General features: G+C 48.0%; 1 protein-coding gene across 2 annotated transcripts in view; it reads left to right on the forward strand.

The window, feature by feature from the left end:
* Positions 1-23,685, forward strand: part of Pgd (phosphogluconate dehydrogenase) — a 63,920-nt gene that overhangs the window by 13,138 nt on the left and 27,097 nt on the right. The window contains exon 1 of one of the 2 annotated variants that reach the window (XM_050195225.3): positions 13,691-14,478. The exons of the other annotated variant lie outside the window; for it this stretch is intronic. Coding sequence (XP_050051182.1) covers positions 14,429-14,478 — 50 coding nt within the window. The 5' untranslated portion in view covers positions 13,691-14,428. Of the gene's footprint in view, positions 1-13,690; positions 14,479-23,685 lie in introns of those variants that run through there. 2 annotated transcript variants of the gene reach the window in all.

A 23,685-nucleotide genomic window follows, 5' to 3' on the forward strand; every position in this document is an offset into this window, starting at 1 on the left:
CAGGGGGATATTCGTGTTATTATTTCCCAATGTGTGGGACGAATACATGGGCGTTCCAGTTATATCTGTGCTTCAATCCATAAGATAACGTATTGTTAAAGCAGTAACTTGCAATAAAAGTGTATTATTACGGCGAGTTTCATCTCGCATATCTCCAAAGTGGTGTCAGAATTTGGTTTATTCTGACGAAGGCCGTGCCACGGCCAAAACGTTAAAAAAATTAAAGGTGCAATTTTCGTAAGTGTGGATCTTCGTTTCCTCAACTACCTATATGCACCGGAGCTACATAACTTTTCATTGAATTATATATACACGTTGCGCGTGCGATGCTCTAACCAATTGAGCTACCCCGGCGCCGTTTTCCCATCCACAGCTCCTCGCTACTGATTAATGGTTTGAGCGTGGGGGGGGGGGGGGGGTAGTTTTGATGGGGCATTGTCACATGATATGGGAGAGATCTGCTATCGCTACAGGACAAAAGCGACACTTGGGTGTCGGGTATGTGGCGGGAAAGAATAAGTGCAAAATGCGCGGGGTAAGAAAAGTGCGAGTTCGTAGTTGGCGCCACAGTATTTCTCTCTGGCGCGTTCTAGGCACAGAGAGAGGTGGATACATTAGGCGTTGGTGTCCGTTATGTATGCAAATTTCATGGAATGTGACGAGTGTCTCTTTATTGGTGTGTTGTTGGGAGTCATTTGGTTCTAGAGTTAGGCCCAAATTTGCGGCCACTCGGTCCGTGAATCCTCGAGCAGCGGCAAGAGCCATTTCGCTACCTTGGAACTTGCCAAGGTTGACGACTGGGCGTGTTGGTATAGCATACCAACACGCGTTCTGTGGTCTGTAAGCGCTGTGTGGTGTGTGTTTCTCTTCTGTGTGTCTCGTCAAAATGTTGTGCAATCCAACCTCTGAGCTGCCTTGGAGTCCTTGATGTGCTGGAGTCCAGACGAGAGCGATGTCGTTTTCTGGTGGGTGAGCGACAAGTAGAGAGTGCGCGAGGTTGTTAATGTAGCCGTTACTGAAGTTCTGGATAGCAGTCTTAGAGTCACTATAATGATGACGTCGCAATCGGGTAGCCCCGATGCGAGTGCAATGGCGGCCTCTTCCGCGTCGCCCACCGAGGTGGTCCTGACTGATGCTGAACAAAGTGTTGTCCTGGTTGTCTGCGACTGATAGAGCATAACGATATCTAGTGGTGTAGGCTGCAGCGTCCACATCGTAGACTCTTTCAGCCTGTTCCTAGCTGCGTTGTAGCGCCTTGGCTCGAAGCTTGCGGCGTTTGGCGTGAAATTCGGGGTGCATGTTTCTGGTATAGTGGCTGGATGTGGTATTGGCTGTGTATGTTCGGAGGAAGTTGATGTCGCTTGCTCTCGTTGAATGGTGGAGCATGATGAAATTGTCTCAGGATCTCACACCCATGCAGCTTCAGCTTTGGTGAGTCTGTGGTATTGCGATGATAGATGTGCTTCGGTTAATTGTTGAAGGGTATTTAGTGTGGCTGTGGCCATCACCCTTTGTGTGGATGCTCTAATTGGAGCACTAAGAGCGACTTTGTGTATCTTGCGGATCAAGCAATTCACAGTATCCTCTTCCTGCCTAGAGAGTGAGTAATATGGTAGTGCGAAGGTGATCTTGCTTAAGTCAAAAGGCTTGATTAGCTGAATTAGCTCCTTCTCTCGAAGCCCTCCGTGTTTGTTGGAGATCCTCCCTATCAGGCGGGGCGTATTATCTACCGTTGTTTGTGGTGCTTGCAAAGTACGCAGATTTGCTCGGTTGCATTTGAGGTGTAATCCTAGGACCCTTATCCTGTCTACGTGCGGTATAGGGTGCCCATTTACACCCATTAAAGTGAATAATGGTGTGAATCGGTCTATAAATCACACCTTTGCAAGCTTTGCGGAAGTAATGGCGTGTGTTATAGACAGGCTTGCATCATTATTCACTTTTAGAGGTGGAAATCATCTTACGGTGCAGGGTGACAGGGATAATGAGTTTTCGTGGACGTGAGTATTCGCCTATTCTGCTAAGCTACGAGTAGACGCGTCGATGAGCTCGGAATGCTGAACCCTGCAGCAGGCGCAGTTTTATCGTGAAAGAGGCCAGCCTCAATACGGCATGTTAGTGCGTTTACTGTGGCAGTATGCATGGATAACCTTCGAGGTATCTTGAATCTCGAACGCAACAGCCAGGTTTCCTGTTACCAGATCTCCCTTCCGCCCATACTTCCCGCGCAACTTCGTTAAATCGCGCGAGACGCTGAGTACACTTCGTTGCTTCGAGGTTTCCCGCGCGTTGTTAGCCTCTGCGAATATATGTCGGGAAATCGTAACGCACTAGCTTAAATAGAAATGTGACTAGTGCATGTATTTCCGCGGTTTTGTCGACGTTTGGTGATTTTGAAAATTCATCTGTAGGCGCGGGGTGCGCGGGCGCTTGCTGCGCCAGGAAATCGTGTCTAGTAAATGTGCAGGGCGAGCAGGACGTTCGACCGTATAAGCTCTTGCTCGGTATTTTGCGGCGTCTGCGATATAGCTAGCGCATTTAGTGGACGTTGCGCATTCTCTCGCAACTGGGTAATTCTATATGATTGACGACGCTGGCCCGTTCTCGCAACGAAAAGCGCGCAATCGCGGGAGCGTGCGTTACGCGGATAAGACGTTTCCAAATGCCTACGTTTCACGGTCGGAAGATACATTTCAAGGTCGTCGGCTTCGGCAGAGCGCACCCCCAGATACTCGTGTTTTAACCATTCTTGGGCGTGTGTGTGTGTGTGTGTGTGTGTTTGCTTTGTTTTCTTGCTCTTTTCCTCCGCCTGGAAAATTATACCAGTGGTCTCTCTCTCGCTCTTTCTGTGTCTGTGTATATGTGCTTTGCTTTCTTGCTCATTTCCTACGTCTCCACACAAACACACAGAGAAAGAGGGAGGAAAGAGAGAGAGAGAAAGAGAGCATTGATATAATTTTCCAACAGCGGTGGAGTGAACAAATTTTTGTAGGGCTGCTTGATTTGAAAACGCGTTGATTCTGCCAGCAGTGCCGTTTTCTGTTCGTTCTACCTTTCCCTTATGAGGCAGCAAGGTTTTCGTCATCGGGGAAAACTTCTAATTTTCAGTGAATTTTTCGTTTCTGAAAAATGCAATAGAAACACAACAGCAGTAACATTTTTCGTTTCTGTTGCTTGTAATTGAAGAAATCGTTACCTAAATCGGCTTTGTGAAGTTTTCGGTGGTCGTTTTCTGAAACATCTTGGGTTACTTCCATCAGCGGCGCCGTTTCTTTTCCCGTTCGTTCATTCCTTTCTCACAGCATATCCTATCCCGTTCTACTTGCGCCGGAAGAAACCTTGCGTGTTGACCACTGGTCACGATGGCAATGCCCAACAACAAAGAGAACATTGCGCACGTGAGAGGCAGCCGCCAAAAATGTTGCGTAACCCGCCGCCCAACGAATCGCACACCACGGTAAATACATATATGCATATGTAGGTAATCGATGGCAACAAAAAACAAGGTGCTCGTTGTCGAGTGTTCGTGCAGACTATAGTACCAACCACTCGGAGGCACCTGCAATTGGACGTCTATCAACGAGACATTTCCTCTCGTTGTGAGGATTCTCGTGAAACTCGGACCTCCAATCGCCTAACCGATAGTTTTGTTTTTTTCTCCTATAGGCTATCTGTCATGGTTGTGGTGGTTGTCGTAGTAAGAAATGCGCTGTTCGTGTGGCATAGATTATACGTGTCGCAGGTATGGTTGTTGTTAAAAGAAGTGCTTACGTGGATCTGTTATGCCGATTTCACCTTCTGACTGAGCAGACTTTCTTAAGACTACGTGAATCGCCATTAAGCCGTCCTCAAATCGTTTTCATCTCCAGTCCAGAATGATGTTTTCTCGATCATTGGACCAGGTTTTATGCACTGCAGATTATATTTGTGCAAACGGTACTTGAGCCACTAAACGCACAAATTCGCGACGCGCTACCAGATAATCACGGTTTGGCTGCACAAAAGAGGCAAAACCTAAAACAATTATTGTCAACATTTATAGTTCTCCAAGAGAGGAAACATTCTGAAAACGTGGTAGCCACCGCAATGCGACTCGCTCAAGGTAGGGACAAATTAATTTTGTTAGGAGATCGCACAACCCTCAAACTGGGGCTATGGGAGAGACAGTCCCAAGGGCATCTTGTTATATAGGATGTCGTAGAGCGCTGTAGACTTTTCCAACTAACCCAGCCGGATCTCCCAACGCGAATCGGAAACTGCGTGTCCAAGCACTTCGCCCGACCTCACGTTCATCAACAACGAAAGTGAGACGCGATGGACGAACCTGTAGGTGAGAACCTATGGGAAGCGATCACTATATTTTAAGCATATCGCGGTTAATGCAGCCAGGATTCGAAGAGCTATTGACAAGGCAAGGCTATCCGACTGGACCCGATTCCGCGAAAAACAGAAAAAAAGATCGGAAGCATAACAGACATGGGAGATCTGAGCCGAGCGGATTAGAGTTATCCACGCTCGGGTCTCAAAAACGATTGAAACAACGGAGGCTCCAGCCGTGACCGGTCACCTCTTGCACATCTGGGAAGCCCGGAGGGGCTTCACAAAAAATTGGAGGACGCTTAAGCTTCGCCTTCAAGAGTGGAACGCGATAGCGTTATCGCACCCCGTTCGCACCGCCCACTCATTCGCTCGGCATGCTCTTGAGTCACACAAAGACTAAACGTGCGCATGAGCAAGCGGAACGAACTAAAGAACTCGGTGTCCCGGAGGGAAAAACGATCTACGCGAGCCAAACGTCGTGATCGGCACGGACAGCCGGGCCGCGACGCGCCATGAAGGCGGACGCGATCATGGGGCTGACGCCTCGATGGGATCGTCCTCTATCTGGCTTGGGAGCACCACGCAGACGCATGACTCCTCACCACCAGCACGGCACATATCGCAGGGGATGCTTTCCCACCAGACGCGCTACGGCGCAGCGATCACGTCAGAGGCGTCCCGCATTGGACGCTGCACCTAGGAATCGCGCTTTGAGCGGAAAGAGGAGCCGCGTTGCCTAAACACGAGGGTTCGAGTGGCGCACGCTGGAAGTTGGAAGGAGAGAGAGCGAGAAAACTTATTAAACGCAAGGGTATTGGGGCATCCTCGCACCGGTCCCCGCACGGTCCCAACGCGCTCAAACGAGGCGAAGGGGAGAAGCGGTTGAGTGGCGCGCCACCTGTCGGGGCAGCGCCGTACATTGCGAGGAGGGGGTCTTCTGTGTTTGCCGCAAGATGGCTCTGCGTGCGCGCCAAGCGCAGATGTAGCGGAAACGTACTTCGCCTGAGCGCTTAACTGCGACTTCTGTAATTCATATGCTCATAATTACCGATATACACCGCAGTATAACTTTCTACGGCACGTTTCTGAGGCAACATCGCATTCACTAGAGGCGTTTTTGTCCCGCTATGAAACATCGATCTCATGGCTGAGTGGTAGCGTCTCACACTCCGGAGACCCTCGTTCGATTCCACCCAGCCCATCTTGCAAGTTGTTTTTATTTATGAATTGCCTTCCGCCATTTTTCGCTCGCGGCCAACGCCGCCGACGCCGACGACACCGGCTTTTCTGCGACACGCGCTCCCTACCGCTGTCGCGTTAAAAAGATGGAAAAGGCAGAAGCTTAATCGCGAACTTAGGATTCGCATAGCCGAGCTAGCACCGGAAGCTAACGAACGCGCACAAAAGTTAAGCGATAGCAACTGGCGTCAGTTTAGCGACTCGCTTCGTGGCACGTTGACTACAAAGAAAACACGGCACATTTTTCGAAGTAGGATCAACCCGGAAGGAACAAAGAAAGGTGTGTCTTCTTTTCACGGTCTTGTTGACATTGCCTTTATTGCTCGGTATAAAAGGCTCAGATAGGTAATAAGCTCGTAGCTGTTAGTCAGCGAAGCGTGTTTGTGGCTCTTCCGTTGCGTCCCGTCTTGAAGCGCTGCTTTCTGCCATCTAAGTCTCTTAAGTCACTTGCTAGTTTCTGCCTATCTGCAATGTGTTCATTTGATTTGGGTATACCCGGCCATAAAGGTTTGCTTTTTCAAGAAACTGCCGAGTCACTGGCAAAGACGTCACTTTTCGGCCCAGTCATTCCTGCTCTACTAGCACACACCACGGCGTCTAGATTTCGGAAGCGTTCAATAATGAAAGCCTTGCCAGATCTACTGACTGCTCCTCCTAATTATAATTTTCCCTGGTGTAGTGAATCTCGTAACACAAAGATGCTTGAGGTTTATCCCTCTCAAAAGTACGTTGCCGCGTATTCCCCTCCTTGAACATTTACTTACACAGGTCGGGTTTGGTGCCCTCCTCTCTGTGCTCGTTTTGTAACGAGGAAGAAACAATTCATCACTACCTTCTATCTTGTCGACGCTTTACTGCGGCAAGAAAAAGAATGCCGGAACTACCTTTTCGGAGACTTGGCCTGGACTTAACAGAGCATGTTCGTCTGGAGCCTCCACGTTGGAATTCAGCCACAGGGACGTTCGTTTCGCCGTCCGAAAATTTCTTACGAAATGCAACTGAATGCCCTGTTAAAATTTCATCTTTATTTCTTTCCTGTTCTTTCAAATTAATGGTCATTCATTCGATCTGACTTTACTGATTTTGTTTTAACGGATAAATTTACGTTCTACCTCGCTAAGTCCATAGATATCCTGTAATTTGTTCTTCATTACGTAAATTAGAATAATCCATCTATTTCTTGGCCTACGGCGTGCCTCATAATCATATCGTAGCATTGACACGTAAAACATCAGAATTAAAAAAAAAATGTCTGAGCTGCAGTGCGGCATGTCTGGCGCAAACGACGTTTTCTCTGCATAATCAGATCGTACCAGGCGGCAGCCGTTTAGTCGTCATTCCTGTTGGTATTTGTGTGTAGGTAATATTAGCGTTGATTCCGTTGTTTAAAGCCATATATTGTTTACGGTCTTCCATATTACTCGCCGTCTTTCTGTGTGACCAAGTCCCATGTACTGGGAGATATATTTTAAGTGAAACGGAAAAGATTTACCTGTGTCAGATTTCGAAGTTCTGTCTCATCAGCTAGATAACTTGATGAGCTCACATTATTTGTAATGGGCGTTGCAGAGTGACTTTAGCTAATTAAGCTTTATATAATTAATTTCCAGCATACAGTCGGTGAGTATTGAAGTAGCATCCAAATTTCGCGTAAGAACACCCGTTTCTGAGAGATAAGTCTCCACGATCTGTGGCAAAATGCATCGATGGCCCAGTCTGTACTTGTGAGCTACTTATGGAGTACCGATAGTTGCTCAGTGCTGATAAGCTCCGCAGATTGAAATCGCCATAACGCCACAGAAACTGCGGCCCTCAAAACAGCCAGCCCTCTAAAGCTCAACAAACATTGACAGTACGAAAGCTTCTTTGCCGCGTTTTGTTGCCAGATGTCTTCCCATTAGCAGTCACGTCTGGGACTGGCAGGTCTCGAGAAAAGTGGTTACCGAAGGTGCCTTCGAAATAGAAACAGCACCAAAAAGAACATTGCCAGGTGCTAAAATCAAAATAGGCATATATGGGCACAAGATACAGACATAGGCATATTGAGACACTATAGGTAAAACCGGTGCTAAAGCACTTCCGATTCGTGCTCATCTAAATCCAAAGGTGGCGGCTGTGATGCGCGGAGCAATATAAAAATTTGCCTATCATTCAATCTCTATGTATCACTGTAGTGCACATCTGTTCCGATTACGGTATTGATGCGGAGCGGTATTGAAAATCCAAATTTAGCTGTAATCCCGTGCTTAGCGCCAGTTTTGAGAAATGCGCCTTCAGCATTTGTCGCTAAATGCATCAGTGACGGTCCGGTTAATACTTATGAGCTATGTATGGAGTTCTGATAAGTGATAACTGGGCTGATGATAAGTTGGTAGAGTTATTGATGGCGTATTTCTCGAAATAGGTGCTAAGACAGTATTTCCGCTAAATATCCATTTCCTCATTACTTGTCGTCTTCTACCCCGCAGTTGAAACACGTGCTCATATGTAACTGCAAGTTCTATAGGTGAACTTTCGTCAATTACCTGAAAGCCATCCGCAGTATGTATTGCAACTAGCGTCCGCCTCTTCAACGACCCCTCTGATGTGATAGAATTGCGATATATACCACACATCTTTGATAAGTCCATTTCCATTAAATAGATAATCTGGTATATTTGAGGGAAGCTGTAGCTTCAGTCATGTTTTTTTTTTTGTCGTTGGAAGGACATTTGGTACTAGTGGAACTGAATTACCAGAACTGAAGTGACAGAACTGGATTGCCAGAATTGAATTGCCAGAACTGAACTGCCACAACTGAACTGCCAGAACGAAACTGCCAGAACTGAACTGCCAGAACTGAACGGCCAGAACTGAAGTGCCAGAACTAAAGTGCCAGAAGTGAATTGCCAGAACTGAACTGACAGAACTGAACTGCCTGAACTGAACTGTCAGAACAGAACTGCCGGAACTTAACTGCCAGAACTGAAATGCCAGAAGTGAATTGCCAGAACTAAACTGACAGAACTGAACTGCCAGAACAGAACTGCCAGAACAGAACTGTCAGAACAGAACTGCCGGAATTGTATTGCGAGAACTGAACTGCCAGAACAGAAGTGTCAGAACAGAACTGCCGGAATCGTATTGCGAGAACTGAACTGCCAGAACAGAAGTGCCAGAAGTGAATTGCCAGAACTGAACTGCCAGAACTGAACTGCCAGAACTGAACTGCCAGAACTGAACTGTCAGAACAGAACTGCCAGAACAGAACTGCCGGAACTGAACTGCTGGAACTGAACTGCCAGAACTGAACTGCCAGAACAGAACTGCCAGAACTAAACTGCCAGAACTAAACTGCCAGAACTAAACTGCCAGAACTAAACTGCCAGAACCGGACTGCCAGAACCGAAGTGTCAGAACAGAAGTGTCAGAACAGAACTGTCAAAACTGAACTGTCAAAACTGAACTGCCGAAACTGAACTGCCGAAACTGAACTACCATAATTGAACTGCCAGAACTGAACTGCCAGAACTGAACTGCCAGAACTGAACTACCAGAACTGAAATGCCAGAGCAGCCTGCAGCTTGCTCCAGAGTGCATCTCACTACTGAAGTAACCCAAAGGTTTGACTGCAGTGGTTGGCAAGCTGACGAGATTCCCGATTTTGTGAGGTTTACCCGAACGTCATTTGACCTTAACCACACATAGGGTTGACCCGCCGTGGTTGCTTAGTGGCTGTGGTGTTGGGCTGCTAAGAATGAGGTCGCGGGATCGAATCCCGGCCACGGCGGCCGCATTTCGATGGGGGCGAAATGCGAAAACACCCGTGTACTTATATTTAGGTCACGTTAAAGAACCCCAGGTGGTTCAAATTTCCGGAGTCCCCCACTACGGCGTGCTTCATTATCAGAAATTGGTTTTGGCGCGTAAAACTCCATAATTTAATATTTGTTTCACACAAAAGGTTGGCAACAGCTAAAAGTTCTGTGATTGAGACGAACAATTCAGATTTCCATCTGTGAGGTCGAATGCTCGATGAGGTGGGGCTTTTTGAGGTTAGTCTGCTGCCTATTTGTAGATTTGCTGATACTGAACGAATGAGTCGACGGTATCGAGTATACTTTCTTCCAGTGTAAATCTGTATAAATCTAGAAATATGGTATACGTATAATATGTAGGTCATGTTGACTTAAGCCATAAAGATGACGACGTTGCATGTTAAACATTCTACTTAGACAGCTTCTTCATTAAGCATTTAATTCGCTGTACCATAAATTTGAGCCATTTATATTATATGTGTCGGAACCGCGAAAAACGCGAAGCACTTGCGATATTAGGTACCCGATCTCAATGCTTAGCTTGAGGACCCGATTTCAATCGAATAATGAGGTCAAGGCCAGGTCGTTGGCGGCAACTCAGAGTTGAGTTAAGGTCTCCTGAAAGCACCTCAACTTCTTGGTAAGATTTTCAAACTAAGTAAGATCGTCTAACCTGACTGGCGGTTTATTTAAGGTCACACCTCGTAAGCTCGTTTGTCCACCTCTTATTTTGAGATTTAGGCTGCCTTGCGCAAGTCCGCTCTCTACTCCATAGTACTGAAATTTGCGTATTTGCAGACACCGTCTACCGTGGTATAGATGGGTCATTTAACACAAATGCATTTCCAGCTGTCATTGAGCGGATAACTGCGGGGATTAATAACAGTTAACCTGAGTCTACACGGCAGCCCAAACTGCCATTGAGATCTCAACGGCAATTGATCTCATTGGTGTCTGTAGGTCTCAATTGGTAGTCAAGACGGTGAACTTTCAAGATGGCAGCCTCGATGATGGAAGTGGAGGGACCGATACAGTGAGGAGATTGAAGTTGGTGCGAACATGACAGACATCGTGCACGTCTTTCTGGGAGACAATTTATATATGTGAGAGCCTTATTACAATATTTTTGAAAGAAATTAAATACAAGGCGCACAAACGAATGACGTCATGAAATGTTACAGAAATGCGATGATAGAGTAATGTCACATTAAAGCAGTAGAACAGTTATGTGTTGCGGATGTTGCTAAACGTATAGTTGCAAATCATTTTAGCGCACTCAGATAAGTACAAGAGGAAGAAGTGCGCTAATTTAAACCGTTCATTCTCTGGAAATTCGCACACTTATGCACTACGTGTTAATTCGCCCATCACTCCTATTAGAAAAGTCACACCACTCCTTTTAAAAAGGCCTCACCTTTATCTACCATAGATAACAGCTAATAGATAATAGATAGATAACAGCGATAGATAATCAACGATAGATAAACAGAAGGCCTGATATATAAGTGTGCATGGTAGATGTGCACGGAGGATGTAAGTGTGTGAATTGTTTGTATGGATATATAAGTGTGCAGTGTTCAATGTTACTGCCTTGGCCTTTTGTTTGACTTCACAAACCTTGTGCTGATCTGCAGTAACAAACAGCATAGCTCATTATTTTAGGATGAATAAAGCATTGTCCAGTGAAAGATACCTTGAAATGGGGGCCCTATTCTTATTGGCGTCTACAAACCGACTCCGCGTAGTCACGCGACCGTGAAGTTTTCTAGTCGAAGCCGTGTAAACTCAGTCGCCGGTCGTCCGCATCAATTCGAGTTGAAATATTTAACTGCCATTTGCTTGAATTATCATTGAGCTTGATCGTGTAAGCTAAAAGGGGGAAATTATTATCCAGCTTAATGTGCCACGAAGTTCAATTACATAGTTCCCGAGTTTCAAGTTATCAATTCGTGTTCGCCGCTGCCACCTGAAAGCCTTCTACTTAACTCACTTGAAATGCTTATTTAAAGAAGAAAAGTAATCCTGCCTAGCTCTGCCAAGGAACGGCCCTGTTCTGCCATTGGACCAGAACGAATTAGGATATGATAACGTATCGATACTTTCATTTGGGTATCTTACATATGGCCGCTGCTTTCACCGAGTTATTGATGTTATCATTACGCTTTTGTCTCATTATGAAATGTGCTCTCTGTATCAGATTACGTCACCTGTGCTACGTCATGAGCGCCAGAACGAACAGTAACGACCCATGCTTCATCGCTTGTCTGACAAGGTCACGGGATCGAATCCCGGCCACGGCGGCCGCATTTCGATGGGGCGAAATGCGAAAACAACCATGTACTTAGATTTATGTGCACGTTAAAGAACCCCAGGTGGTCCAAATTTTCGAAGTCTCCCACTACGGCGTGCCTCATTACCAGAAAGTGATTTTGGCACGTGAAACACCATAATTAATCGCTTGTCTGAGCGTTACGCAATCAGCTTTCCCGAGCTCAATCTTTCAAACATTCGTGCTCCTCTGATCTCGATCGTAAACACGCCCACTTATAGTCACGAGTTCGACGAAAGTTCGTCTGGTCAGGTAACATGATGATGAAATTGCGGCCACTGACCAAGTCAAGGTGAAAAAACACACAGAGACGTTTCGGGACCCGTACGGGTTCCTTGATCACAGGCCTGGTTTTAGTGTGATCAAGGAACCCGTACGGGTCCCGAAACGTCTCTGTGTGTTTTTTCACCATGACTTGGTCAGTCGCCGCAATTTCTTCAATGCCCACTTATGCTGACCGTGCGCTCTTCGACATGCTCAGGTCTCGGATACTATTGCCTTGTGGTGTGCGATCGGCGTCACGATATGGTGAATGTTCGTCACGTCGCTCTAATTTTGCTTCCACCGCCCGCTAGGCTTTGCCTTCTGGCGCTACTGCCTTCAGTGCGAGGTACCTTACACACAGCTGAATGCCTGTCATCCGTGTCATTAACCATATCTCCAACACCTTGCCGCGTATTTTCATGCAGGTTCCCCTTTCGACAAAACGAGGTTGTACTACATAATTGTTCCGGCCCGTTTCGTCGGTGCAAACGCCTCAGGCGGCACCACGTGCCAGCTGCCGCTTCTTTTTGCTTCGCTTTTGTGCTGGATGGAACGTGATGGAAAGTGCAGAAAACAAAATCAAAAGGAAAGAAAGTACCACAAGAGATTCGTGAACTTTCACTTCCCTCTTCTGGCTGAAGTTCTCCCCTTCACGTTTCGCCCCTTTTTTTGGCAGCGCACGCACTCGCACCGGTAGCTAGCACGGCGCCGGCATTCCATGTGCCGGATGAATGCTCGTCGGTGGCTGTGTCAGCACGCGCGCGCGTTCTTCGGCGTCGGCTTAGCGCGTGACGCTCTGACCGAGAAGACTTGTCTCGAGAATTGCTCTTTCTGCAGCGTTATTTCCGCCAGGGAAATAAAAAGTAGTCGGGGGGGAGGACATTTCGCCTCCCCCCCCCACCGTGCTCTGTGTTGAAGGGGGGTGGGCGGGAGGTTGCTGCTGCTGTCGGAGGCTGCGGCCACAATTGATTCGTCACGCCTTCTGGTATAACTGTGTTGTCGTCTCTCCTCCTCCGGTATAGCAACTGCACAGCCAACTCCGCTGTCATGCCCCCCCCCCCATCTCCTCTCTTTTTTAACCCGGTAGACGGGGGCAGCATCGCGGGCCTCCCGTAGCTGCTTTGCGTGTCGGTGTGTCGACGCGCTCTCTCGTTTTAACTTTCACTTTAATCCTCACACACACTGCAAGACCGGGCCGCGCATTGCGAAGTGGAGTCCGGCAGCTCGGTTCGAGGAGGTTGGAAAGGGGGAAGAGGCAGAGGAGGGGTACACTTCCGCGCGTTTCACGCGCGCGAGCACCTAGAAAACGGGTTCCGCGTTTTCTTGTTTCTTTTTCGCTTTCACTTTGTTTTTTTGTTCCTTTCGCGTCGCGCAGCGGCTAGTGGTCGCGGCTTTTTGCGGCCGGCGCGGCGTGTTTAATTTTGCTCCGCGGACCGCTGCTCCGCGCGTTATTACGCCGCTGGAGCTAGCTGGCTACGAGTCGGCTGCGCTCGTCTGTCTCGATCGGGTAGCTGTGTCGTCTGCTTCGTTTCAAGCCGTGTCGTCGTCTGCTTCGCTGTCAGAGACACTGTAGTGTCGCGTGCTCGCCCGCGTTCGTGTGTTGTTGTCTACCGACAGCCGCAGTGAAAGGGAGTGCGCGCATGCCCTGGAATCGTGGTTGCCGGCGGTAACCATCATCACCCATTTTCTCCGCCCTCCTGGTATCAGCGTGCCCCAATCTGAAGTGGAGAGCCTGTCGCCGTGTCAGTGCCGGGCTGCGCACGCGCGCGTTCGTCGAGGTTACCTTCTGTGGCTCTGCTGAGCACGGGTCGTCGCTCAGCCTGCTAGTGACATTGCAACGCTTACTTATCTTCTACTGAGATAGTTTCGTTTTTATTCAATTGACGGAGAAAGAGTACGCCCCCTTCGGTTAAACGACAGGGCGCCGCATCTCTGGAGTGCACGGAGTGGATCGTCTGCAACCGTGTCGAAGGCTCGCCGAGCTCTCCCGATCAGGCCTGGTAGTCCAGAAGTGGGCTGTACCGTTCACGAACCGTTCGTGTTCCTTCTGCGAGCAACGGCACAGTCCGTTGCGGATTCGTCCAGAGGGTGCCCCCGGAAGGTTCGAGACCCAAGAACATTTCGAACTGCTTTTGTGCGCAAGCAAGAACTTCTCATCCGTAGTTTCGCAGTAGCCGGGATTTCTTCTTTCCGCCGCAGTGATATTCCGGGATATCTGCAAATCCCGGGTCATCGCACCCGCTTTTCCTTCTGTTCGACGAAGCACTCTCGACTGTGCGCCTGACGTCACTCGGTGGAGTGTCCCGGACAGAAGAAGGCCGACGTTCCGCTGTTGACCGACCGTCGCGACGACTGGCTCGGGGAAAAGAAAAATCCCGTGTGCCGCCGAGCAGTTTCCGTTGTTTAGCCGAGTGCCCAGTGTTAGTCACAGCCGGCGACCGACCACTTCGCTCGGTTTACTCATCTCCTGCGGTCAGACATGGGCGCCGGTCTCTGCAGCCGTTCGGCCAAATGGCAGCCTGGAAAAGAGTGAGTGTCGTTGGCGCCTTATCTCTGTTTTGACTGGTTCATTGTGGTTGCCGTTATAAGACCGGGGATCTGCTAAATGGCCGCGGCTCTCGCGTTTCTCTTTTGGACGGTTTTTGTCGGGTCTATAGATGAAACTCCGAAGCTGCGCGTTCCCGGATGAACTCTCGAGAGGCGCTGCATAACCCGCCGCGGTGTGGGGCTCAGTGGTTGTGGCGTTCTCCTGCTGAACAAAAGAGTTCGCGGGTCCGATTCCCTGCCATGCCGGCCGCTTGCTTGTGGGTGTAGATTACCAATGGGGGTATCGTGCTTTGGGGTGCGTGCAGGTCCGAGAAACCCAGGTAGTCAAAATTAATCCGTTAACCCGCCACTACAGAGTTTCCCTCGTAACCAACTACGCGCGTGCCTTGGCACCGTTTAGCCTCACAATTTGACAATTCACGCATGGCGTGTCCAAAACACGGGCACATTTCTTTTTCTTCTCTACAGTGCGCTCGTCGGCAGCACAGCTTGCACAGGTTAGCCTTAGTTTTCGAAGGAAACCGGGCGAGTTGACGCCCAGTGATGAATCATTGACGTTGTCTTTCTTGGTGGCCTTGGCAGGCTTTATTTGTTTCGCGTATTGCTCCAATCGCGTCTGGTTTGGCGTGCAGGTCGTGGCCTTGGATCGGCTGCCGGAGTGATTGAACGCTCAAGCCTCGGGCGCGTTTTCCCCCGCCACTGTACTTCGAAGTTAAAAGGGACACTAAATATGAAAATAACTCGCCAGTAGTATTGTGGTAAAGTACACCTTTTACGATACCAAATACTAAAGCCACTCGTAGTTGTGGGAGGAGGAGGCTTGATGTAAGTTCTCACGCCAGCTTGCCGCTGATTTGGGTCGCGTCGATTTGTGTCTCTAGTTAAATTTTTTTTTTAATGGGCTGCCCCGTATTCTAAAGCAGCCAAATGTTGAAGTTGGCAAGTTTCGCACAGCAGCGCCACAGATACGAGAAAATGCTTGCGAGTTCGTGACGTCGCATTGATTTACCGGCGTTGCTGTTCCGAGGCTAAATCAAAGGGCTTTTTCTCCGCTTCATTTTCTTTTCTGCATGGTAATAGACCTGTTACCCTAAAATAACGAAAGTAGTTTTCGAAGAACACTTTCCCAGTTCGAACTGATTTCGTGCTGCTCCTCGTACTGTCCCATTGAGACAATAGCGCACCGGTGTACAGGCGCGGACAAAAGTAAATGGAACACGGGAGAGCTGTGGCACAACTGCGTCCCAGTGCACTCCAGCGCGCTCAAGTGGAAGCAAGAAGTCGGATTACGCATGCGCGCAGGACGGCGACCGTAGAATTTCAATCCCAACGGCCTTTAGCAGTCTCGAGGCTACTATAGAGAGGCCGTTGGGAGGCATCTCGGCCACAGAACCCGCGTTCCAGTTACTTTTGTCCGCACCTGTATAATGTTCAATCCTGAAGACGCTTAGAACTTGGCGCCAGTGTTGGCTCGAATGATGTGTGGTCACATTTTACGTCGGGACGGCCGCGCACTTCTAGCAAAACCGGGTCGCACAGCTCATGCCTGCCCGCATGTGCCATGGTATACTGCACGTCGCCTTAGTCGTTTTCGGTGTTAACTTGGCAGTGATTATTTTGTAGTATTCGTCTGTAATGTGAAGTAAGATGTCTCCGGAATTGTGTGGAAACGTTTAGTCGCATTATTTCCGTCTACCTTTTGATAAAACTGGCGCCAAGTTCGTTGTCGCAGTTTTGCCGCCACGCGTAGAGTAAAAAAAAAAAAAAAAAAAAAAAAAAAACCGCCGGTCAAGCGCACCGCGTTCACGGAGATGCTTCTCTCAGCATCTAACTGTTCTACTTAAGCTAAATTGCTTTTCTTTTTCTCCGCGATCGTGTCATACGAGTCGATAATAAGGACTGACTTGAAAAGCATTTGCGCCCCCGACCTTTTGCGATGTCTCGGCTAACTTTCTTTTGTATTTCGCGGGCACCTGCAGTAAGCGAAACAACACCAATACCTAATAGATAGAAAGTTAGAAACTGTTGATTCGGACGTTTCGCAAACCGCTCTACAACACTCTAATCGGATTTTTTTTCGCCTGACTTCGTTGCTTCCGCAGTTGGTTAGTTAATCTTCACTAATTACGCAATGAATCAAAATACAAAGAAAAAATGTGACACTCCATACACTAGTCGGTACCGTGCATTTGGTCGCGTCGTCTCAGAGTGCATTGGCATATTTCTCAACTCTGGCTAAAGTTGGATGGTATATATCCTGTATATATTGTCACGCGTCTCCAAAGAGGACTGGCGACGTTGTTTTTTCAGAAGCCAGCTGTCGCCCTTAAACGTCGGCAGTCCTCTTTGGAGAGACGCGGCAATAAACGTATTGCCGCGCAAAACCCACGCGAACAGTAAGTAGCTGCCGGGTTCAACGTACGCGGAGAAGCATGCGGCTTGCGTTTCAATATAAGCAGCTGCCCATGGCTCTGAAGCATCGTCTCCCACCCAGCGAGTGTATTATTCCGCTCCGAAGCGCACCTGTCGAGCATCGCAAACAAGAAGCGCGGCCGCCTTTGCGTGCACCCTCCATTGGCACGCATTTGCTTTCCTCATATGAGAACAATGAAAAGAACACGAAATATGTGGACAACTCAGTTCACGTGCGTCGCTTGCCGGTGCACGATAAGAAGGGGACTACATTTACCGCATAGGGGACTTAATTAAAGTCGACGCAGTTTTCGCGATACGTCCCGACTTCGTGTGAAAGGGGTCGTCTCGCGAACAATCGTGCCCACGTGTCGGTATACGCACCCACGGCCGGCTGTCCGTCGCGGAGTATATGCATCTTAATAGAAAGCGTAGTTTGGCGTTTGTGCGCATTTGCACTGTGGAAAGAATGCGGTGCAAGCAATGTATAGATCAGCATTACGATAAACTGTCCCCAAATGTCACCTTTACGGACGTTCTAATTTTTTTGCCACATTTTTCGCAATATAACTTTGCCAAATATTGGTGTTTGCGTGTTACGAACGTTCGGATAGGATGGGATAACCGAAATACATGGGTGCGCAAATCATGAGTCGTTTCCTGTACTTTTTTTGAAAAAGCTTGATTGCCTCGAAGTATACAATATCTCATCGCTGCTTCATCAGTATTCCCGAGTGGGGCTATACACGGACTCTTTCGCTTGCGTACGCGCGGTTTGTATGATGCAATCGTGCCGTCATCATGGTTTCCGCGTTATAAATACTGCGATATAGATAGTTTGCGTTGACGTCATCGTGGCCACCGTGTTGGGGTACTAGCGCGTCGAGAGGCTGCCTAAACAAGAAACGCGACAGCGCCACTTGGAGCATCAATTGTGCCGAGCGTACAAATCGAAAACGGTCACAATGCGGTGAAAAAACGGTCACCGTCAAAAAGGCCACACACTGGTATGTTGCGCTTACGTCCTAGTGGCTGCCACCTTCGGGTTCATGCAAGTATGGTGAGAAGCCGCGTCCGTGACGTCACGTGACAGGTGTACATAATTACAAAGACGGCGCCGAATAAAACAACACGGAGAAGGGGGACACGAGACGGCACGTAGGCGCACTAACAACTGAGTGTATCAGTGAAGCCTCAGTTTCGCTTTCGACAAAGGAACTGGCGTATCTTGAGAGTGACACTTAAAGGTTATTCTGTATCTTGGCTTCCTTGTGCGATGCAGATGACTGCCCTGTTTATTCTTGTTGTTTTGATCCTTGACAGCAGCTATATATTACTATGTCAAGAAATAAAACACTCAGTTGTTAGTGCGCCTGCGTGCTGTCTCGTGTCCCCCTTCTTCGTGTGTTGTTTTATTCGGCGCCGTCTTTGTAATCATGCTTCACCAACTAGCCCACCAACACATGCTCAGGTGTACATATGCGGCCGAATTCGCGGTTATCGGGTGTCTCGTTCGTTCGAGCCTCGGACGACGCGGTTATATCCTTGACCTCCGAAGAGAATATGACGCTCCGACAGTTCCTATACGCGTATGCGGTTGACGCTAGTTCGCCGCTTCGGAATGCCAGAGAGAATGAATGAATGAACGGAAAATATGGCGCGGTTACATTTGGGCAGCGTCATTAAGCGGGATTGAGGTCGAGACGAGTGCATGACCGCTCGGCGTTCCTTCTGTGTCCGCGTCTCGGCTTGCATGAGCGGCTTCCGGGAACGTCATCAGCGCGGAAATGACGGAAGCTCGCCTTTTCTTCTTGACGACCACTTCGCTTAAGCGGCCGCCTGACAAAAGAAAGAGGGCGAGCAGGGGGAAGGGAAATGTGTCGCCGGATATTCCTCCCCTGCCCCGCACCTCCACGAGACCCGAAGACAGCTTTTCGAGTCGGTCCTTATATTACCACGACTGGTATGTGTTGCGGACGGGGGAAAAATCTTTTGTTCAAATACCGTGGTTAGATGCTGAAGACGGCATCGTAAGCACTGCGTACAGTCACGTTCAATATGAGCCGCAACGAAAATGCCCGGTTTCGAAAGGGCTCCAAGACTGGACGGCGGAGCCGACATATACGGAAAAAATTGGTTTAATAAATACCGGTGATTCGGTACGATTCTAAGTTATTCCATTTCTTTCGTCTGGCCTGGGCATCGCCGTGCACTCTGGGAAGCCCCCTTCGACTAGGGACACCGTGTTACACAGCTCATATTCCACGTGACTGTACCTGGACAAAAGTAACCTGCTTCCTTACGTTTCCTGCCCGCCGCGGTATAGTTCGGTTGGGGAGAGGGGGGGTTGCGCTGCCGATCACGAGGTGGCGGGTTCGTTACCCGGCCCCTCAGTTCCAATGGGAGCGTAATGCAAAAAAAAAAAATAGCGTGTGGACGCACTTCATAAAGTACCCCGAGTAGTCGACCACATTCATTCGACGTCCTCCACTGCACCCAACGTTTTTAGATCTCTTCTAAAAACGCTGACTGCACCCTCCCTCGAAGCCGACTGCGCAGTTTCGGGGCGTCAATTTCCCATCAGTCTGTTTATTTATTTATTCCTCATATGCCCCTGGAGAGGGGTTTTCCATTAGAGGTGGGCAGCTTCGAAGAAGCTGTTCGATTACAGTCTTGAACTCAGTCGCACTGGAGTGGTGTACCGCTCCTTCAGGCAGATCATTCCGGTCTCTCGCTGTACGTTGGAAAAACGAATGCAGTTGGGATGATGTGCGCGCATGTATACTGACTTTGAATGAATAGTGCGGGATGAATGGCGGTGAGCGGGCGATATGACGGTTATTATCGATCGGGGCATGATAAAATTTGTGGTAATGAATGAGCCTGGACACTTGACGTCCTGTTTCTAGACTGGAAAGATTCGCATTAGATTTTAGCGCTGTGACACTATAGTATATGAACAAAAGTCGTGGAAGATAAATCGGGCTGCGCGTTTTTGGACAGATTCAAGCATGCTAGAAAGATTAGTATGGTGAAGGCCCCAAACTGAGCACGCGTATTCAAGTTTGAACCTTACCGCAGATTTGTAGGCAAGGGTTTTTACCGAAGGGGGGGCAAATTTCAGATTTCGTCGGAGAAAGCCTAAGTTGTGGTTAGCTTCGTTAGTTACTTTAACGATGTGAGATGACCATGAAAGATCGTGCGTTAAAATAAGCCCTAGGTATTTATAAGATATCACAGATGATATTGCCGAGTTACCCAAGAAATATGAGGGTGCTACATAAGAATGCCGATGATGGAAAGAGTTTAATGAAATTTTATTTACAGACATTAGCCATGTTTTACACCATTTATCAACTGTTTGTAAGTCACGCTGTAGAACAAGGATATCTGAGCTATTGTTAATGGGTCGGTAAATGACAGTCGTCCGCAAATAGGCGTATGTTAGAAGCTATATCATTAGGAAGATCATTAATGTAGATTTAGAAGAGCAGGGGCCCAAGAACAGAAGCTTGAGGAACCCCAGAAAGCACAGGAGACAGAGCAGATGAAAAGTTATTTGCCGGCCGGTTAGAAAACTGCGCAATCAATTATAAATTAGAAGATTGAGATTCATGACTGAAAGTTTCAACAAAAGACGATTGTGGGGAACCTTATCAAAAGCTTTATCGAAGTTTAAAAACAATGAGTCTACAGGTATATGAAGGTCTAATTGGGAACTGATGGTATGAAGAGTAAGTTGAGTATTTCAAGATAAATTAAGAAATCTGTGCTGACTATGATGAAAAAAGTTTTTAGAAGTTAGAACTCTCACGATGGGGAAAAAGATGACAAGCCCCATCAGTTTGGCACAAGCACTGGTAATGTAAATTGGCGGGTAGTCAAGACATGCGTTGAAGAAGCTTTTTTGGGGACCTGAATGGTCTTGCCTGTCTTCCAGTCCTGCGGCACCACTCCAGACGAGTGACGGTTGAAAAATGTATGGACAACATGACGCTAGCGACACCTTTGGTATATTTAAGCACTCTCGCGTTGATTTCGTCAATACCAGCCGATGAAGTTAGCTTCAAAGATTCCATTAGACTACAAATTCCATCAGCTTCAAACGTGATATCTGGCATGAGAGGATATTGAGGGTTAGGAAAAAAGGGGCGATTGCCTTCAGATTATTTTGTAAACGAGAGGATATTGAGGGTTAGGAAAATATGCGGTAATTAATAAATGCGGCAATTAATAAAACCCGCCTTTTCTCGGCCTCAACACGCCCGGATGAAGGTGTAGCGTGGCCGTGTTATGGGTTGGCACGTCGGTCTTGCGTCCTGAATCTTTTATGTCCACTCGCGGTATTCTTGAACGTGTCTCACGGTTGCTTATCGCCGTCTGTGAAGACACAGCCGTCCATAGATCGAATTAGCGTTCCTTTTTTTCCCCCTCAAGTTGACGGCAGGAATATGATTACACCACGTCCTTGCAGTTACACGTGCGTGTCACTTCGTATTCGGGAGGAGCATTTTACCGTTATCGCTGCTTAATCCAATTTCGAAAATATTGGAGAATAATCTTCAACATAATCTACGAGCTGTCTCGGGGGGAACATATACCTGCTACATGCCTGCCTTATCGACTCGAGGCGCAACTGCATATCCGTGTGCACCCTGTGTTGCAGACGCTGAAAGTATAGCGTTAGTGTATAAAGTTGGTTGTAGTGTGTATCGTTGGTTTAAATTTAGCCTCTATACAACGGGGATACAGACTAAAAGCATAGCTTCCTCTATAAAAATAACTACAGAGGAGCATTTGGTGCCTGTGTTTGGTGTCTTCAAGCATGGGAATCGTGGTTAGTACCACGGATTGCCTGAACTTCGTCCTTCTTTCTTCGGGCTGAGTTTTGCTACATTGAAACACTCGCAGCGCTAATATTGTACGCGTGCGCCTAATAGCCAAGAAAGTGGACGGAATAGTGGCCTCCACCATATGCACCGCCCGTCTAGTTCGGAAGATATGGGTTCAGCTCCCACCTGCGGCGGTATATTATAGTTCTTTCCGAGTCTTTTCGTCCGCCTTCATTTACCGTTTCCTTCTTGCTTCTGCACTTCAATCAAACATGACAAATAACTTCCCCTGCACGGCTTCATGGTCCGTGTTCTTAATTTTCTTCGTAATTCCCCCCGTCCCTCCCTTGAGGCGTGCCGACAGTCCAGTACGTGGAGCAAGACCCCCTCTTATTCTCCGATCCCTGTATGCGTTGATAAGCTTTCCACCCCGCTTCTGCTGCCTACGCTGGTTCCGCCTTCGATTACTTCAGACGAGCTTAAAACTGGCACCGAGGGTATGTGCGATTTTGCTGTCGTTGTTTACGCCTCGCCCTAATGAAAGTTACTCGTAGTTCTGAGATCCTGCTCTTATCTTTAAGGGTCAGTTGTTTGTTTTTTCTGTTTTCGTTTAAGACTTGAAAGCTTAACGCGCAGTTTTTTCATCCGCGTCGTCGACAGCGTTCACTTTTCGCGTCACCCACCCTATGGGCGTGCAACCCATTCCACCGCGGGCGGATTTGACCGCAGGCAATTTACTTTTTCTTATTCTTTTTCCTTTTTTTCCTTCTTTTATTTGCCTCGCAGCCCGCGCTGGGTTTCGCGTTCAAATTGGAGCGGCTCGACGCTTTCGTGTTTTGCTTCTTTTGCGCCGAGCTGTGTGTAATACACGTTGCCTGGCTCTCGTATATCCTGTTCGTTTGTACCTGCCGAAGGCGGGCTCCGTTATCGCACTCTCGTTTTGTATTTCTGGCTTTCTCTTCACTGCCACTCATGCGGAACGAGCAAAACGGCTTCGGGCTTGGTGTCGGTGTCTTTTATGCGCAGGTCGTTGTAGCTTGTACCCACAGAGGCCAAAAAACCTGGCTGACAAACCAATTTGCATGGAGCGAAGTTTGTTGGCTCGGCGCTGGCAACCCGCTGTTCTCTGCTACGCTGGTGGTACAGGGATCTGTAGAATTTTTTTAAGAACATTTTTTTTTGTCAATCTTTGTACACGTATAAACGCCCTGTAAGCCTTTTTAATCGCCGATTTCCGCCTGGCGTTGAAGCAAAAAAGTTGGCGTTTCGCTTGTCGTGCCAAAAGGGGAATGTCCTGTCTTTGACGAAGTGTTTCGAAACGAGGCATGGTGGAGCTTAATATATCGACGTGGTTGCAGCTGCCAAAAGCCCTACCCATATAAGCTTTATAAGTTTTTCGTTTTCATATCTCTATCGCATACTGCGGAGTAATCCTGCAAGTAAACACAAGCCGGCGTCACTGTATAGACTATATCTGTTGGTTGAAAGCTTCGAACTTCTCTTATCCATACGTCCTTGCTTTTATACCTGTGTATCATTTGGTGGGGCCGTAGTTTCCTACAAAAAGTGCTTAAGGGGGACTGTGACGCTGCGATTGTACAATTACCATGGAGATGATGAATATTGCATGGATTTGTCTAATCATCGAGATTGTGGCTTCAGACGTCCTTGTGCTGCTGTTCATTACGCTTTTATACGTTTTCTAAATTTCGAAGTGCCCATAGCTTTCTAAACACAGCAAGGCACAATTATTCTATGCACAGCCGTAACCATCGCGAATTATTAGGTTAACGGACATTTCTTTTTGTAGAACATGATATATTTGCGAACACGTACGCAAGGCCGTTTGAAGTCAGTTTGCATCAGTTCCGTGCTGGCTGAACCGCCATGCTTGCAGCTTCCAAAGACATTATGTAGCGCCGGAGTTGCCTCAGTGATATTGTCA

Source organism: Dermacentor andersoni, chromosome 3, assembly GCF_023375885.2.
Source record: "Dermacentor andersoni chromosome 3, qqDerAnde1_hic_scaffold, whole genome shotgun sequence".
NCBI classification, from domain to species: Eukaryota; Metazoa; Arthropoda; class Arachnida; order Ixodida; family Ixodidae; genus Dermacentor; species Dermacentor andersoni.